The 18309-nt window shown below is 52.3% G+C and overlaps 1 protein-coding gene across 2 annotated transcripts in view; it reads right to left on the reverse strand.

Moving 5' to 3' along the window:
- Positions 1 to 18309, reverse strand: part of GLB1L2 (galactosidase beta 1 like 2) — a 44784-nt gene that overhangs the window by 4846 nt on the left and 21629 nt on the right. For both annotated transcript variants that reach the window (XM_090291361.1, XM_090291360.1), the window contains 8 exons: positions 16602 to 16694; positions 13833 to 13914; positions 6649 to 6719; positions 3600 to 3684; positions 2153 to 2290; positions 1394 to 1474; positions 904 to 1010; positions 135 to 275 (listed from right to left, as the gene is read on the reverse strand). In XM_090291361.1, coding sequence (XP_090147487.1) covers positions 135 to 275; positions 904 to 1010; positions 1394 to 1474; positions 2153 to 2290; positions 3600 to 3684; positions 6649 to 6719; positions 13833 to 13914; positions 16602 to 16694 — 798 coding nt within the window. The remainder of the gene's footprint in view (positions 1 to 134; positions 276 to 903; positions 1011 to 1393; positions 1475 to 2152; positions 2291 to 3599; positions 3685 to 6648; positions 6720 to 13832; positions 13915 to 16601; positions 16695 to 18309) is intronic.

The raw sequence follows: 18309 nt of genomic DNA on the forward strand, positions 1-18309 counted from the left end.
ACAGTGGATGGCGATGGCCGATCGCTGCCCCCCAGGGACAGCTGGGTGTGTGAGAGCTACTGGAGGGAGAGTCAGGGTTTGCTGTAAGGCCTGGTCACTGCAGGGCCACAGGAGTTTAGAGGAGACACCCCTACCTGCCCCCGGTCACGCACAAGAGCACTGAGGACACCGGATGAGTTGATGGTTGTCTCGTACAGAGTGTACCCGAAGGACTGGCCATTGCCTTTGTTTATTGGCAGGTTCTCCATGTTAATGGGCTTCTCAGACTTGGTTGGCTGTATAGAGAAAAGACAGAAAGAGGCACAGGGCTGGGCGGAGGGGGCGTGGGGCCGGATGGAAGGGGCACGGGGCCAGGCGGAGGAGGAAAAATGAGGCACCCTCATCTTGATCCTTCTGCGGGAGCGCAGGGTGGCAGACAGACCCTCACCCTACCCGGGGAACTGGTGCCCTGCAGGGCAGGGACAGGGTGGGGGCCTCTAATGTCTCTTTGTACTTTGATTTCTCATGCCTCCCCAGGGTCGCGGGAAGGTGGGGTGTGAACGAGGAAGGTGTAAAAATAATGGATAAAGCCCTGCAATCCAGTGGCCATCATTTAGGGTCACAGCACCCCTCTGCACCTGCTCCAGGAGGTGCACCATCTTCTCAGGGCGGTTGGAGCCGCCCTCCACCTCCTCACCTTCCTCTGTGCCCACTGAGGCTGCAGAAATGGGACCCCCATTGTGTCACCTGGTCCATCTTCAAGCCCTTTTTGTTCTTCCCCACTTCCTGTCCTGGCAGAGTTTGTTCTCTGCTCTGGGCTCTAGAGTTGGAGAGTGGACCTCCAGGTTATCACGAGGTGGGCTTCCCTTCCCGCACGACAGCTGTTGGGAGGGTTCCGGGCCCGGATCCCCCAGCTGCACCCACCTCCTCCAGGTACTGCAGGGCGTCCCACAGTGACAGGTAGAGAGCCGGCCTCAGTGACTCATACGCAGTCTTGGGAAGAAGGTCGGGTGGGGCAGGAAGAGGGCCACCTGCAATGCAGCCAACAGGGGCGTCCTGAAAGGGCCCGACAGCCACCGCCTCCTCCAGCCCCCCAACCCCGGCTCCTCCCCATGGCCCAATGTGCTCCTTAGTCCTAGAGCCGGCAGGGAAACGGGCCCCCCCGATGTGCCTGGACCCCACTGGGCAGGCAAACCAGGGGGCGCAAGGGGATTTCTCAAGTCCCCAGGGATCTTAACACCTACGAAACGGCAAGCCTGGCAAGACACGAACCATGATGGAAAGAGTCTCTCAAACTGGCCTGTCCTAAGGCTTTCTGGCACGAAGGTCAACTGGGGGTGAGGTGAGGTATTGAAGAGGTAACTCCGCAGGGGTCTTAGAGCCAAAGCAAGGGCTCACGTTGGTGTTGAGGTACCTGAGATGGAGCTGAAGAACCCTCGGAGCTTCGTGTACTTGGCGGTGTAATCCCCAGCTTCAGTCAGCACTGCGTCATAGTCTGTAAGACACCAGGGTACTGTCACTGGTCACATATGTCCCAGTGTCCGTGGCAGCAGAAAGAGAAAGCAGAAGCTGGGGTCAGTCAGCACAGTCCTCATCCCAGCAATCTGGGAGGCAAAACACCTTTGGGCCCTGGCTGGTGTGGCTCAGTGGATTGAATGCCGGCCTACAAACCAAAGGGTCACCGGTTTGATTCTCAGTCAGGGCACATGCCTGGGTTGCAGGCTGGGTCCCCATTAGGGCATGTGAGAGGCAACCACACATTGATGTTTCCCTCCCTCTCTTTCTGCCTCCCTTCTCCTCTCTCTAAAAAAATAAATAAAATCTTTTAAAAAAGACTAAATTCTATAAAATGCCACCAAAACTGCCCATGACCACGACATTACCCTAAACTTCCAGGCGTCTTTCCAGCCTTCTGAGGGGAAGGCCTGAGAGCAGGAAGAAGAAGGACCCGCCTCCCCTGCTGGAGCCTCTCTCACTGCCTCCAGCCAACTCCCAAAGGCTCTCGGGCATGTCGGCTGGCCTCAGTCTCCCGGAGCAAACCTCCACCTTCCCCACCCTCCAGAGCCAGGTACAACGAAAGGTGCCAGAGCTGCCCCCGAAGGACTCTCCATAGACATCCCAGACATGCAAATGCAGGGTGCTCTGGGGACGGTCAGTGGTGGGGACCACTTGCCATAGCTGGTGACGTCAGACTTGTATTCGTGGAAGTGCATGGCGCCACTTAGGAAACCAAAATTGGTGCCTCCGTGGAACATGTAGAGGTTGATGGAAGAGCCAGCTTTGATGATGGCAGACACTGTTTTCAACACATCTGCAGGGGGAGGCGAGACGGGGGTGTGCAGAGGGAGCTGGGATCTGGGACAAGCCCTAAGCCCCCGGGGCACTCCCACCTTCCCCAGTCCCTCCTCAAGCTCAGCTCTGAGCTCCGTGGCTCTGCCCTCCAGCATTCACTAAAGCCCCAATCACAGGAGGAGGAAGAGAACTCGCCGGCATCCCGGCGCCAGAGCTGGGACTGCCAGTTGTTTCTCCAATCACAGTCAAGCCACCGGTGACAATGACAGACAACATGCTGCCCCAGGCAGCCTTCTGCCTCCACCTGGCACATTTCTCAACTGTTACTGCCACTTACTAAGAAACAAAAGGACAGGATTCATATGAGAGACTTAGTGCTGGCTACCTCCCCAGTCCTGCCTGTGGTAGAGAATGAATGAGGCACTGACATGAAAAGATAGGGTCCAAGGAGAAATCTAAGTGATATATGTATATAAAGAGCGTGGGTCAAAGAAATGCAAAATAACGATGACCCATCAGACTGGCAAATATGAAAGATTATTTTAATACTCAGTGTTGATAAACCTGTGGGAAACAGGTATTCTTTAATAATGGAGAATTAAGAATTGCTACAAAATTTCTGGAAAGCGGTTTAGTAAATATGTATCAAAACTGCATTCATGTCTCAGCTGTATTCCTAGGAACTTCTCACAGGGACCAACAGGCCAGGGGTGTAAAACTGGACGGTCAAGAGCGCTCACGGAAATGGTATTCGCTCAACAAAGAGACACTGGAAACTACCTAAGTGTTCATCCATAGCAACTGGGTAAATACACTGATTCAGAAGCCAGATACCATGGGCTTCTTCGCATTCTTTAAAACAGTGATGGAATTTATGTCTAATAGCATAGAAAAGCTGTCCATCTGTGTCCTCACTGGCACAGGCAGGTGATAGGTTCTGCACAAAGGACAGCTATGACAGCATTTGTCCGCCTCTCGATCTGTGAGTACACACGGGGCCGCAGACGGAGACAGAGGGAGAACTGCCTGGACAGTGGACAACACAATGCTTTCTCTGGGTCTTGGATTTTTCTTTCTTCTCTGGACAGTTTCTGTCTTTGCTGGATGTTTGCAATAGGCATGTGTTACTTATCTAATTACAAAAACATCGTAAGTCAACGTTAAAGGTCCTACCGTTTACTTCAAATGCCAAGACCAATGATCCTGGAATATCAAGAGCAGACTACTACAGGCAAACAACCCCAGAATCAATTAGGAGGTTACGTGGAACTCACTCCTACTTCTTAGGGCAACACGTGTGTTGGATATACGTACCGCCAAGCACTTACCAGAAGAATCCAGGATGTTGTGTGGGCCTCCCCAGGAGTCAAACCATCCCGTCCAGTACTCCATCACCATCTTGGGCCGAACCCCCTGGGCACCACAGAATGAGAAGTTAGCTGGCCAAATGAGGCAGGCAGAGGGAAGCCCTTCCTGGAGGGGAATGCCAGCCCCTCTCTCCTGCCAGTTCTTCCCCTGGCCTTGGAGGCCATGGAAAGCAGAGCCAGATGCAGACGAGTGCGTCTGCACTGGCTGGGCCTCCAGGTGGGGCCTCCACATTGCAGGTGGAGAGTGGAATGGGCTCCCTGCTGTGCACAGGGCTGGTGAGAAAACATGGGCATCTGTGCAAAGGCAAATCTTCATCAGAGTTCAGCATTTGCCTTGGGAGCCTTTTCGTACATTGATTCGCTTTCTGGATCAAGCCCAGCTTTCCCTATGCTCTCCCAGGAAAGCGGGACGGTCTGTCGGAGTAACCACTTCTGAGAGGCTCACTGTGGGCGCAGAGCCCTCTGGTGCCGCTTCCTTGTATCTGGGAGAGTCAGGGCGCCGCAGAGTGGACCCCTCGTCAAGGCCCAGTTTGGTTTCAATAGCAGCTTACAAAACGGGAGTTGAAGAGCAGGGCACTCCAGGCTGCTATTCACCAAGCAGGCTCTGCCGCCCTGACTGGCCTCACAGCTTGACTGGGACATGAGCTCCGGCACAGGGTTGCCACGGGGCCGCGACTTCGTTCCCAGACCCCTGCTCTACTCTGCCAGAGCAGCTGCTGGGGAGGGGGTCGGGATGAGCGGGGGGCCAGGGCGGATTTGCTGGCATTGCAGGGTCCGCACAAGGGCCTTGCTCATTCATCAAGCACCTTCTCTGTCAGTGACAGCAATACATTCAGAGGCAACTGAAGCGAAGCAGCACCCTCTGAGCCAAGGCCGTGGGGCAGATTTATGGGCCCCTGAGTAGAAGGTACCAGCTATGCCAGGGGAAAGTAGAGCAATTACTTTATTTCTTTTTCTTTTTTTTTTTTTTTTTTTTTTTTTGGCAAGACTGGTGGCTTGGTTTTCTTCACAACTGCCTGCCTCCAAAAGACAGGATATACTGTAGGACATTCAGGAAGGGACTCTTTGACTCTTTGACTTGAGGGTGCCAGGCCAGGGCGGGGGTGTTCGCCAGTGGCCCGGGTCACTGCACTGCGCACTGCAGTTCTAGCTGGAGCTGTGCACTCACTCGGACTGTGTGTACACCTTAACCTGCCGCTTCTACTGCTTCCTTCATCTGTTCTACAGTCTGTCTCCTTAACTGTAAGGTGGTACTAATGGGAGCCAGCCGCCATGGGTACTGGGAAAGTTAAATGAGATCATGTACATTAAGCCCTTGGCATACAGTGCCTGACAGGAAGTACTTGGCAAACATTCACCTTCATCATCTTCATCACCGAACATGGATGTGAAAGACCAGCGAGGTGCTGCTCCACACCCCAAAGGGAAGCAGAGCGGGGCTGGATGGTTGGACCATTCCAAGGAGCCTTTGAGCTAAACAAGGGAGCAGCCATGTCCCCCTCCTGGAGGGAAAGGGACATCCCAGAACATCGGACAGAAAGGCCTTGAGCAGAGCCATTCTGTCAACAGGATGACCCGGCCTGGGGTCCCAGGTGAGGTCTCTTCTCTGTGGATAAGTAGGAAGGAGTCCACACCAAACGCTGCTGCTGGGTGCTTTCCACACATGACCTCATGTGACCCCCAAGCAACCCTGTGAGCAGATGCTGTCATTATCCCTGCGTCCTAGAAGAGGGGGTGCACCAAGGGGGTGGCGGGCAGCTCAGGGTTCCTGGATCCAGGTCATATACAACCCTACTCAATTCCTAGGCAATTGTTTATTGGATACGTCTCTTCCCAAGCAGATTCCAAAGGTCCTGTCATCCTAGGCCCTGCAGTGGAATGGGCCCAGCCCCACTCCAGGACAGAGCGGGCCTTCCATAACCAGCGGACAAGGGGCCGGATGTGGGCCCACCAGCACCCATTGTCTCTGCCGATCTGCCTAACAAAGTCTGCCTATCCCATCTCTTCCAGGGCAACTTCCCTACCCATCCTGCCGGTCCCTCTGAACTCCGATAGAAGCTGCCTCACACACACACACACAGGTGGCCCTCAAGTTACATGACCTCACACTGCTGTGGTGACTTCATATGGCTGTGTCTTGGGTCCCTACCTCTGCTCTAAAACACACAGCTGGGATGCAAAACCACTCCAGCACCTCCACACGGCATCTGTGCATAGGGGGCATGAACAGCTCCGCTCCAGGCCCAGGGAACATGCGCACATCCAACAGTGGGGACAGTTCAGGGCAGTCACACCCTCAGAAACATGCGGGGACAGATGGTCCCCCACTGCTGTGGCCACACTCATAGCTAAATAAACAGGAGAGAAACACAAACTCAAGAGAAGTCAGTCAGAATAGGGTTTAACTGCAAATTCCCATCTATCTGATGGTGTTGAGATACATCCAGAAACTCCTCTCGCCTTCAGACCTGGAATGGACCAGGCTTCCTGTCTTGCAGGTGACCATTATCTTTCTAGACCCAGGGGCGCCTTACAGGTTAAGATCAGACGTGTATCGTACAGGACAGGGAAGTGCCCCCCGCCCCCAGTCCTAGGGCCCAATCTGAGCAGTCCAAGCCTAGTTGAGTCCACAAAATTCTAGTCAAGAGGCCTCTATGAGCACAGCAAGCCCAGAGCTCCAGAAACAGCCCCCTTGCTCAAGAGGCAGAAACCGCAGCCATGCATCAGCCCACATAGCCACACCTCAGGGCAGTCTCCACACTGCCCCGCACCCCCAACTCCCAGCCAGGGGCACGGCCACACAGCGCACAAGGAGGGGTCCGCAGAGTGGAGGGAGGGCTGTAAGCAGGAGGCTGAGAGCCCAGCGTCCCTCTTTCCTTGTGGGGGATGCTGAGCGCCCGAGCAGACGCTCCAGAGAACGTCAGGTTGCCCAACAGAGAGGCTCAGCTAACTCTTCCTTAGGATTTCCACCTCCCGCTGGGCAGGGCAGACGCTTCCCTGGGCCACGTACCTGGACACGTGAGAGGAAGGTGCTTAATAGCTGCAGCTCCTGTTGCGACTGTAAGTTGACGGTGGCCAGCACTGGGAATGGAAGAAGGAAAGGGAAACTAAGTGTTGTCTTCGAGCCAGGAAGACTTTCTGAAACACCCCAGACCTTTCTTCATTCACCAGCAAAATAAATGAACAAATCCAGACATGGTTTCCCACCTCCAATGAAAGCTGAGTTCCTCTGGTGCCAGATTTGCCTTGTTCAGCTCGACGCCCCCAGCCCTCCACTCAGCCCTTACAGAGCAGTCGCCTCCGAGCCTGTGCTCCTGATGGACACAGTTTCACAGCCCAAGCACGCATTTCTGTTGGTGACCCCTTTGTAGGAGTCTAGAGTCTGTCTTTACCGTGCACCTCAAGCATCAAGCACAGGGTCATGACTTAAAGGTTCCCGTTTGTTTCTTAGAGAAGGGTTCGTTTTCTATTCTACCTGACAATGTGTTATTTTGTATTTAAATGAATGCTTTCAATGGCCCTGCACCCATGAAAGGTATGCCTGAGACAGGTGTGCTGCACTTGGCCTACGCCCCTGGGGCCGGGCCCACCCTGTTGCAGAATGGGACTCGGAGGCTCCCTGACTGCTCTGTCTGCCAGGTGTGGGCCTCACTCGCACTGGCCATGGCCTGTGGCTGGGCCAGCTGGGCACCTTCAGGCTTCCCTGTCCCACACAAGCCCCTGAGGACCAGTGATTAAAAACAAACAGTAGCTGAGGCTCCTGAGCTTAAGTAACTTATCTCAATGCCACACGACCTGCGAGCAACAGAGCACAACTGCAGCCCCAGGCCTCTCTGACACTGGCCTGTTGTCCTGTGGTGTCACTGCCCCAGAAACCCCCTGGGTGAGACCTTACATCAGGCCCCTCCCCACCTCCAGTGGGAACTCCTTGAAGACAGAGGCCAGTCTGAAACTGACCAGGCAGAAGTCTCCCATCGGCAGGACTGGCACAGCTAACTGAGCATAGCACCTACTCCTCCCTCTCCCGACACTGCCCTGAAATGAAAATAAAGGAATGGAGGGGTAGGAGTCCAAAAGGAACAAGAGCTGGAGAGGAGACATTGCCGAGGTGGTTTCAGGAAAATCTTGGGAGACTGAGAGAGGGAGGGCATTGGCAATGGCCGAGGAAAGTAGAGTCATGACAGGCTCATCACCTCACAGCCAAGGCACCAGATGGGCCAGACACCCCCTCCCCTGCCTCCAGCCTTCCTCAAGCTTCTGTCCCCACAGTGGCTGTCCCCTTGGGGGACGGGAGGCATCAGGCACAGCAAAGTGTGGTGAGAGACATGACGGGGGTGAGAACAATGTGCAAGGGGCATCCTGCCCATTCCCCTCACTTGCTCCCAGAATATCTGTGGCAAAGCACCAAAGGGGTCTTCTCTGGAAACAGTTAATAGAACTAAAGACAATGTCTCCCAACACCGACATTCGGGTTTCCCGCTTTGAGAGAGCCCCCCACAGCCCAGTCACCCTGCAAAGCAGCATGCCCGTCCCCAGCCTCTGCAGGTGCTCCGTTCCCAACTGGCAGGTTAGTGCCTCTTCCTTAGACTGCTCAGTCAAGAGCCAGGAATTGAGTCAATGCCCTCACAGAGAGATGGGAGCAGAGCAGGTAGATGTTAAAAAAAAAAAAAGTAAAATTTCTTCCGAGAGGAAGAAGACAGAAGTGCCCATTCAAAAAGGGTGCTATGGGAAAAGAAACATACTCAAGAAAGAGGGGACCCAGGAAGTAACAGGGCCGGAAGATCAACAGCTGAGGATGTCACCCAGAAAATAGAATAAAAAGGCAGAGAGACAGAAAAGAGAAAAGATAAGCATCCTCACAACGCTGGGAGAGTCCCACCCCAAACAAGAGGGATGACCGAAGATCCAAAACGAGGGGAAGCAGGTACAAGAAAGGCAGCCACCAAACGCCCCACCTGGGGCCACAGCTGGGCCGGTGCCAGGGGCCCACAGCAAGGCCACAAGAAGGAAGGCCTCATATCTAAGAACAGCACCGTGAAATCCAGAATACCAAGGATAAAAGGAACACCCTAAAATTTTCCAGAAACAGGGGAGGGAAAAACAGAACACATAAGAGGACGGGGAACCAGAATGTGCTTGTTCTTCAGCAGCATTAGTGAGTGCTACAAGATAACACAGTCGTGACCTCAAAGTTCTGGGAACAGGTACAGCAGGGACCCAGGCCAGCCTCAGGGGGCCACGCAGAGGGCCCCCGCAGGTCAGGGACAGCGAGGTCGCCGCCAGTGCCATCAGACTTGATAGAGAGTCAGACACGTGCAGGCATTTGCAAAACGCCCGTGATAGCAGTGTGGACGGTGTTTGGTAAAGCGTTTAAGAGAAAGGGGGAAAGGTAGAAAGAAAAAGGAATTGAAAAGAAAAATAAATGGGATAATTACGCTGAAAGTGACAACGACTGCCAGGCCTGTCAAGGACACCGACTGCCGGTGGCAGCAGAAGCCCGGGGCGGGCGAGGCGCAAAGAGAGCCGGAACCCCGGCCAGGACACAGAGTCGGAAGGTAGCCTTTTAAAGCGATCAATGCAGAGTTCTGTAGGTATGTTATTTGGAATTATGAAGGGAAATGTCAAAAGAAAAGTTAAAAGAGTTCAAAATGTTCATTTCTGGGGAGTGGGAGCAGGGCGGCTACACACAATTTCTTGCTACGCATTTCTGTGATTTGACTTTTATACCTTGTGAATGGGTAACTATAATTACAATTTCAGTTCATTGGAAAGTACATCCCAGGCAGCAGCAGGCGGCAGACGGCGCTCCTGAGGCCGGGAGGGTGGGGGATGCACGAAGGCGCCCAGCACCCACGCAGGCTTTCCTCTGCCGAGGCGCGCCCACACCTGCTGCCGCCTCAAAGGGCCCTGCCCCGGCCTGCACCGGCCGCAGCCCGCCCAACCGCCCACGCCCGGCCCTGGCCAGGTCGCAGGGAGCCGGAGGCCTGGAAAACAGCTACGGGGCGACAGCACCACCGTGTGGAAGCAACAGGAACGGCGGCTGGGCCTCATCAGGAGACGGGCTGAGGGCTTGAAGAACTCACCCCGCCCGGAACCCGAGCCTTCTCCTGCCCATTCGCCCCACAGTCAGTCCCCCAGTGCTCACCACACACCAGGCGCTGGCCCTCGGGCTTCAGAGATGCAAGTCCCTCTCTTCAAGTGTTCGAGACAGTGCAGGGCCACACAGAGGAACAGTGTCGTGCATGTGCTCCGCAGCTGACCCAGCGCAGCGGCGGGAGCCTGAGCCCCCAGGGAGGGCTGGCAGCAGACGAGACATCCTTTCGTGCACTAACACTGTCCAGGCCCCACGCAACTTACTGCTATGGTGAAGCAGGTAAATCAAACAAAAACTTCCCAGAATGTTAGAAGGAAAAAGAAAGCCAAGCAGAGCTCCAGGATGAGCTGCAATTTCAAATGGTGCTCAAAGGCAGTCTGGCTTTGAGGTGACCCAAGGAAAGTCAGGGGGACTTCTGGCCAAGATGGAGGCATAGGTAGACACGCTGTGTCTCCCTCCACAGCTAAGAAGGACTACAACTACCTCAAAACTGGAGACAACCAGAAGCTATAGAAAATTGAGCTGCATAGAAGTCCAACAAACAAACATATAAAGAAAAAATATTCATCCAGACAGTTAAGAGGGGCAGGGCTGGGACAGAGAGGACCTGGTGTGGTGGCAGCAGCAGTGGCTATGGCCAGCCAGTGGAAAGCAGTAACACATTTTTAAAAAGTAGGGAGGGACACCTGGGGAGCACTCCCAGCACCAGACCAGACCACAAAGCTCACAGTTCTAATGCCAGGGAAAATAGAGCCTCATTGCTTCTGACTGTGAAAACCAGTGGGGGTTGGGGCGGAGGAAGAAACTGCCAGTCTCTCAGGAGAATCCGCTTGCTTAGAGGCTCGCATGGTCCTAGAATATCCACAGACCCACTCACTCTGGGCACTACAACCAGGACAACAGCTAGAGAGGCACCATCCAATATGGGAAGTGGGAGAAGTGCCTGGAAAAGGGGCGAGTGCTGAACAAGTGGCACTGTTCCCTCTCAGACCCCTCCCCCACATACAGCGCCACAACGTGGTGAACGGGTTGCCCTGTACTGATGAATATGTAAGGCTCTGCCCCTTACAACGTAACAAGTGCAATAGCTCTACCTAAGACACAGAGGCAAACAAACACAGAAGCCTATCAGGATGAAAAGATAGAGGAGTATGGCCCAAAATGAGAAACAAATCAAAGTTCCAGTGACAAAACTAAGCAATGAGGAGATAGCCAACCTAACAGACACAGAGTTCAAAACACTGGTGCTAAGGGGGCTCACAGACTTGACAGATACATTTAAGTATGACAAATGCATAAGGGAAGAAGTGAAGGCTATGCTAAGTGAAACAAAGGAAAATCCACACAAAACCAATGGTGAACGGAAGGAAGCTGGGGTTCATATCAATGATTTGGAATATAAGGAATAAATAAATAGTCAACCAGTACAGAATGAGGAAACAAGAATTGAAAAAAAGGAGGAGAGGCTTGGGAACTTCTGGGACAACTTTAAACATGCCAACATCCAAATCATAGAGGTGAGAGAAGGAGAAGAGGTAGAGCAAGAAATTGAAAGCTTATGTGAAAAAATAATGAAGGAAAACTTCCAAAATTTGGCGAAGGAAATAGACATACAAGTCCAGGAAGCACAGAGAGTCCCAAACAAGCTTGACCCAAAGAGGACCACACCAAGACACATCATAATTAAAATGCCAAAAATTAAAAATAAAGAGAGAATCTTAAAAGCAGCAAGAGAAGAGAGTTATCTACAAAGCAGTCCTATAAGGCTATCACCTGATTTCTCAAAAGAAACTTTGCAGGCAAGAAGTACTCAAAGTGATGAAAAGCAAGGACCTACAACCAAGATTACTCTATCCAGCAAAGCTATCATTTGGAATGGAAGGACAGATGAAGTGCTTCCCAGACAAGGTAAAGCTAAAGGAGTTCATCATCACCAAGCCATTATTATATGAAATGTCAAAGGGACTTATTTAAGAAAAACAAAATCAAAACTATGAACATTAAAATGACAACAAACTCAGAACGATCAACGACTGAATCTAAAAAAAAAATAATAAGCAAACTAGAATAGGAACAGAATCATAGATATGGGGATCATTTGGAGGGTTATCAGCTGGGAGGGGGAGGGAGGAGGGGGAGAAATGGGAAAATGGTGCAGGAACTAAGAAGCATAATCAGTTGGTACAAAATAGACAGGGGGGGGGAGGTGTTAAGAATAATATAGGAAAGGGTGACGCCAAAGAAGTTATCTGCACAACCCATGAACATGAACTAAGAGGGGTGGGAATGCTGGGGGAAGGGGGGTACTGGACAGAGGGGAGTGAAAGGAAAAGAAATTGGGACTACTGTAACAACATAATCAATAAAATATACTTTAAAAAAAAAGTTAAAAAAGAGAAGTCAGGAGGAAATGAAACCACCATGCCCTGCACAGCTGGCCGAGGCTGGGGGCATCCAGCATGCGGGGGGGACAGCAGAAAGGCCAGCAGGGAGGAGCCGGGTGGGCCAGGGCAAGCAGGCCAGGAAACAGAGACCTTCTAGGTCACTCTCAGAATTTGCGCTTCGCACTGTGCGAACCAGGGTGCACCTAGAGTTCAGGTGTGGGGTGAGGTGACCTGGATGACATTTTCAAAGGCTGCTATGTTGAGAAAAAGTTGTGAGCGAGCCAATTGTGAAAAAACAGGGGGGAGATTAGTTCTATGCTGTTGCAATAACACAGATGAGACATGATGGTCATAGTTGACAGAGCAGAACTTACTTGAATCCCAGGTAAATTTTGAAGCTAATGATAAAAAGGATTTGCTGATGGATGAGCGTCCGGCATGTGGAAGGAGAGGGGTCGAGAGTGATTACAAGGTTTAGGGCTGTGCAATTGGTGGACAATGGAGTGGCAATCTCCTGAGAACAGGTGGGGGGGGGCATGTTCTAGGAGGGAAACGGACAGGTGCAGGTCCCTGGGGTCTGGCAGCCTCCCCGGGGCAAGCCCAGTAGGCAGAGGTGAAGCAGCAGTCTAGGAGAGGTCTCATTACAACACATAGGCTGTATTTAAAGCTGCCTGGAAGGCATCACCAGATGTCAGCAGAGAGAGTTCATTTCAAGGAGTGGGCTGGGAAGAATTTGAACATTAGAGCTCAGGGAGGGAGAGTGACCAGGATAAAACACCAAGAAGGAGCTACCCCTTCTTAGGTCAGAGAAAAACAGGCAAATGCTGTCCTGGACACCAAATGAGAAGAAGGTTTCAAGGAAAAGAGAAGGATGGTCACTCACAAATACAATCAGACAGGTCAGAGGCGACGAGAACTAACAATGTGAATTTATCGCGTTGAGGTGGCCGGGACCTGACAGAGCCATGTCAGTGAAAGAGTGGGGACAGGGGTGCTCCCCATGCCTTGAGAGTGTTCAGGAGGAAGGGGGTGAGGGAGCCAGCGAGCATGCACATGGGAGACCTGCTGAAAGGGGGGCATCTAGAGGTGTTTTTATAGAAGGCAGAAATAGCAACATGTGTATAGGCAAGTGGGAATGATCCAAGAGAAGAAAAGCTGATGATCCAGGGCCAAAGGGGGAGCTGCTGAGCAAGCAAGCCCTTAAGGAGGTGAAAGGAGGACCCGGGTGCGCAAGTGCGGGGCGGCCAGAGCACCTGCAGTTACCAGGAGAGGCTCAGCGCTGGTGGGTGGAGCTCTGCGCGCCCGCCCACGGCACCCTCGCTGCCAGCCAACTCTGTCACTGACCCTCCCAGGGGTCAGTCGTCCCTATAATTTTGGCAGCACTGGAGTTGGCCATCCTCACAGCACGTCCAGAACTTCATCAGCTCGGCCCTCGTTGAAGACAGTCAGGGACCCCAGATGCCCAGCTCACGTTCCCTGTGCCCTGCAGTCTGCACAGCATGGCAGTGGGAGTGCAAGTAGGAAACGACGACAAACTACAGAGCAAGTCCGCCTCTGACCCGGGTGCTGCAGCCCTTGCAGGCCCAGAGCTTCGGGACCCAGCGCCGCACAGAAGGGAGAAGGACAGGCCTCAGCGCAGCTCCACGTGCAGTGAGGCTGTCAGGGCAGCATGCGCACAGCCAGGCCAGGGCGCTGGTCCCGCCTCCACACAGGTACCTCCGTCAATGACCCCCTTGCTCAGGCCATCCTTGTTGTCTGAGGTCAAGAGCAGCTCCACAATCCCTCGGTCCTCCAAGGCCTGTGGGGGCAAATGGAAGTGATCAAAGTCTGTCCTTCCTCAGAGCTCCTGCCGGGCCACCGCTGGGAATGAGGCAGCAGGAAGAGAAAGAGAAAGAGATTCAAACACAGCGTTTATTTCTCTGCCGAAAACAGAAACCCAACCTGTCTGTGCGCGCCACGTGCACCAAAGCTCCTGTCTGCAGGAAGTCCTGCTGAGGTGTCCAGTCTGGCTGCTGCGCTGTTCCTAGACAGGACCACTCAGCAAGGCCAGCTCAGCAAGGCCAGCTGCCCTACTGTCACCAGCAAGAGACCACAGGGACGCAAGAGTGGGTCAGGGCTCAGGGACAGCCCACTCCTCCCCCTCTGGCCTCAGCAGAAGCAAGTAGCCCATTCCTGCCCACACCCAGCAGGGGGGCTGTGGTCACCGCCACACCAGTCACATGCCCAGGGCGCGCTGCACATGCCCAGTAAAGTGGTAAGTGCACCTTAAAGGCTGTAAATCAAATGATGAAGTGGTGGAAGGAACACACGCTGCGCTCAGAACAGCCGCTAGGACTGAGAAGCCTTTACAGTCGCGCAGGCCCTCGGCTGAGCACTGTGCTTGCACAGACCGTCCTATGCAGCCTTCACCATCAGCATCTGAACGGTACAGGCGCGAGCCTCAGAGAACTTAGATAAAGTGTTGCGGGTTCAGAGCTGATGAGCAAGTATAGAACTGGACCCAGAGTCTGGCTACCTTCAAACGCTCTGGCCTGGGCCATAGGCAATTCAGGATCAGAAAGCCCAGCCATGGGGATTTGCCTGTCATTTCCCTGCAGACTGTATACAAGACTGCTTATTTCAACAGTTCTCTTGGAAACAGGGGAGGCAAATGATAACTCAATGGATGAATAAAGCACATGTCTTATCCCAGGTCCTGGTAAGGAAGGAGCAGAGGGGCCCTAATTCTTGGGACAACAGAAGCCACAGGAGTTTAATCCATGAAGTGAGGTTTTTATCAAGCCCTGGAAAGCCACCTCCTCACCCCTCCCCAGACAGTCACTGATACTTCACAAACTCTGCTTAGGTTCCCACCATATGCACACAGCCTTGTGGGGTTTGGGAGGCTGAAACATGGACAGTGACTGTCTTTCATGGCTGTGCCATTCACACGTGACCTTCCACGGGCACTGAGTTACTGCTCCCTGGCACCAGCCATCTGCTGAGCGCAGGTCGGGGCCCCATGCCTGTCGTCCCGCTGTGCTCCCCCAGCAGCCTAGGGAAAGGCATGCTCGTCTCCACTGTGCACCTGACACAGACAGAATCGGAAGGTAAGGTGATTTTTCCATGGTCTCCCATGCTGACGGCGTCCCTATGTCCACGATGCCCCAGGAAAAGCTGTGCCCAGAGCCCCAGGATGGCAGGCTCAGTGGCTGCCTCTATCTACGTGCCTCACATGGGGATGCCTCTGCCAGGCACCAGGAAAGCAGGAATGAGCAGGAGAGGTCCCTGAGGGGCTGCTCTCTCCTCTGCTGCTCAGTAACCACCAGCTAGAGACACCCCAGCACCTGGAGACAGGCAGAGGGAGGAGGTGAAGCGGGAGGCGCTCCCCTGTCTGGCGCCCCAGCTGGGGTCTTGCCAGCCAATTCAGAGGAAACTGGACAAGAGGTCTCATTTAGGCAGCGGCTGGACTTGACCATCAGGACCGGACTCTCCCCTCCCAGCACTCGGAATGTCATGCTGCCTGGTCACAGCCTTGCCCCCTACTGGAGAGCTTTCTGCGGGTGAAGAAGGGTGGGGAGGAGCGAAGGAGAGCCCGCCAGCTGCTGTGCTCAGGCCTCAGTCCACCTGTCTGAAGGGACCGAAGTAATTTCCAGATGGAAAGTGAGTCTGCCAGTGACAGCAGGAGATGTTGTCCAGGAGACCAAGAGCCAGAGCCAGAGCAGACCCAACTAGGTGGCGTCAGAGGCCACTTCACACTTCCCAACTCACACCATGGCCAAGCCTCCTAAGGACTCCAAACCCAAGGCCAATGATCCGTCAAAGACTTGCTTACTGACTATACCGTATGCCGAGGACAGTGCTGAGCCCTGTGACGTCACCTACACGCACAATCCAGACAGGCAAAGAGTCTCATCAGTCCCACTCCACAGAAGAGAAAATGAAGGCTTAGAAAAATTAAAGCATTTTTCAAGGTCTCAGCTACTAAGTGAATATTAGCCTGTTCTTTGAGGTGTTCCTCCAGCCCTGCCCTGACCAGCCACATGTTAAATCAATGGCTCGCCACCTCACCCACACATTGAAATCAGGGGTCTGAGTGCCACCCTAGAGATTCTTAAATGACCACAGCATGTGGCCTGGGCACAGGGATTTCTTTTTAATTCTCAGGTGAAGCCAGTGCGCAATCGAAGCTTTAGATGCTGGAACAAGAGCAGCCTCTCCAGGAAGACGTCTCTCCTCATCCCCACTCAGCTAAGTCAATTCCTTTATTCTCGGCCCCTGCAACCCATGTATGTACTGCCAGCCCCAATTAAACTAAATCAATAAAGGGCAAATAAGGGACAACCCTACTGACATAAACATATGAAGAAAGATTATACTAATTAATAAAAGGTACTGAGAGATGTGGCCTTAATATGAGAAAAGGATTAGTCCTACTTGTGACACCATAGCCTGTAACACATTCGAGAGGAAGGACTATGAAGAATGAATCAGGCTGATACTTACCTTCTTGATGTAAGGCATATAGGCGGGGTCTTTGTTATAGGAGCCGTACTCATTCTCCACCTGCACAGCGATGATGGGTCCCCCGTGCTTGTACTGGGGAAACGAGAGAAACAACCAGAAGCTGAGTCTGTAGTGGGAACTACTGTATAATGCCTACTTTCACTATCCTTATCACCAGTTAGTAGCAAACCATCCCGTTTGAAAGCAAAAGTCTCCAAAGGTTTGGTATATAATTGAGAGTGATGTCAGTAAGACACAGAGTGGGAAGCTCCAGGACTGTGGTCCCCTGTGGGACCGTCATAGAAGCAACTGCACACTGACCAGCTCTGTCAGAGCTCTGGACGCCCACCAAATGCTTCAGCAAACACACAGATGCTCAGTCAAGAAGACGACATGGTGTCCCGCTCGCCCTTGCCCCACCCCGCCCTGCTGTAGCAAAGCACAGTCAGAAAAAAAATCGCAATTCACAGGTCCCTCCCTCAACATAGAAGAAACAAAACGGAACTTGTTCACAACATTCAGGGCTGTCTGTGGGCTGCCCAGGGACGAGGCGGGGTCTCATCTGACTTGGAGCTGAAACAGGAAATGTGCAGTTTGGACTTCAGGTGTGTGTCTTTCTTTAGAAGCTGTTTCTAGAGATTTACGGTGGTGCCTCAGCACTCGTGGATTCGTTCCGATGGGTGGCAAGCAAGCAGCGACTGATGAAGCATCTTCTCTTACAGGGCGTCATCGTGACGCAGGAAGTTCTAGCAAGTGCAGCAGGTGGCAAGCAAGCACCGACTGCCGAAAGATTTTCTCTCATCAAAACGCAGTGAGTTCCAGGTTTGACGAGTTCTGAAGCCAACATGTACTCAGGTACCTCTGTATTTTGTTCTTTTGAATAAGCCATGTTTCCCTGTTCCTTGTATGTTTGGGTTTTTTTGTTGAAAATTGGGCATTTGAAAATACTGTTCACCACTCCCAGTCTTTGCAGATTTGAGGGGAACTCCTTCACTATTTAACGGGCTCCTCTGCCTTGAAATCAGCCTGGGTGAGGGCCTAAGATCTCCCCAGATATTTTCAGGGCACCTGTTCTGCCTGGACTGTGTGTGTGAGTGTGTTTGTTGCACCTGCTGCTTTTACATGTCTTAATTTCCCAGATTCTCACCCCAAAGGAGACCTGAAGTAATAATAGCTGAAAATATCCCAAACCTGAGGATACATACATATACAAATTCAAGAACCTTCAATAAATTTAAGGAGCATTAACCCAGATCCACACCAAGACACGTTATGATTAAACTGTCAAAGAAAAAGACAAAGAGAGATTCTTGAAAGAAACAAGAGAAAAGCAACTTGACATGTACAAAGGATCTCCAATAAAAATGTCAGCACATATCTCCTCAGAAACATTGCAGGACAAAGGCAGTGGAATGATACATACAAAGTTCTCAAGGAGAAAAAGACTGAGAAGCCTATATTCAACAAAATGTCCAAAACTGAGGGAGAAATTAAGGCATTCTCAGACAAATAAAAGCTGAGGTATTTTATTATCTCTAGACTTGCCTTACAAGAAATGCCACATGAAGTCTCTCAAATTGAAATAAAAACACACTACACAGTAACTTGAAGCCATATGAAAATATAAACTTCTATGGTAAAAGTAAATATGTGAAAAAATATAAAAGCCAATATTATTATAATTTTAGTTTATAACTCCAATTCTTAT

This window comes from Furipterus horrens, unplaced genomic scaffold (assembly GCF_987537825.1).
Source record: "Furipterus horrens unplaced genomic scaffold, mFurHor1.1.pri manual_scaffold_11, whole genome shotgun sequence".
NCBI classification, from domain to species: Eukaryota; Metazoa; Chordata; class Mammalia; order Chiroptera; family Furipteridae; genus Furipterus; species Furipterus horrens.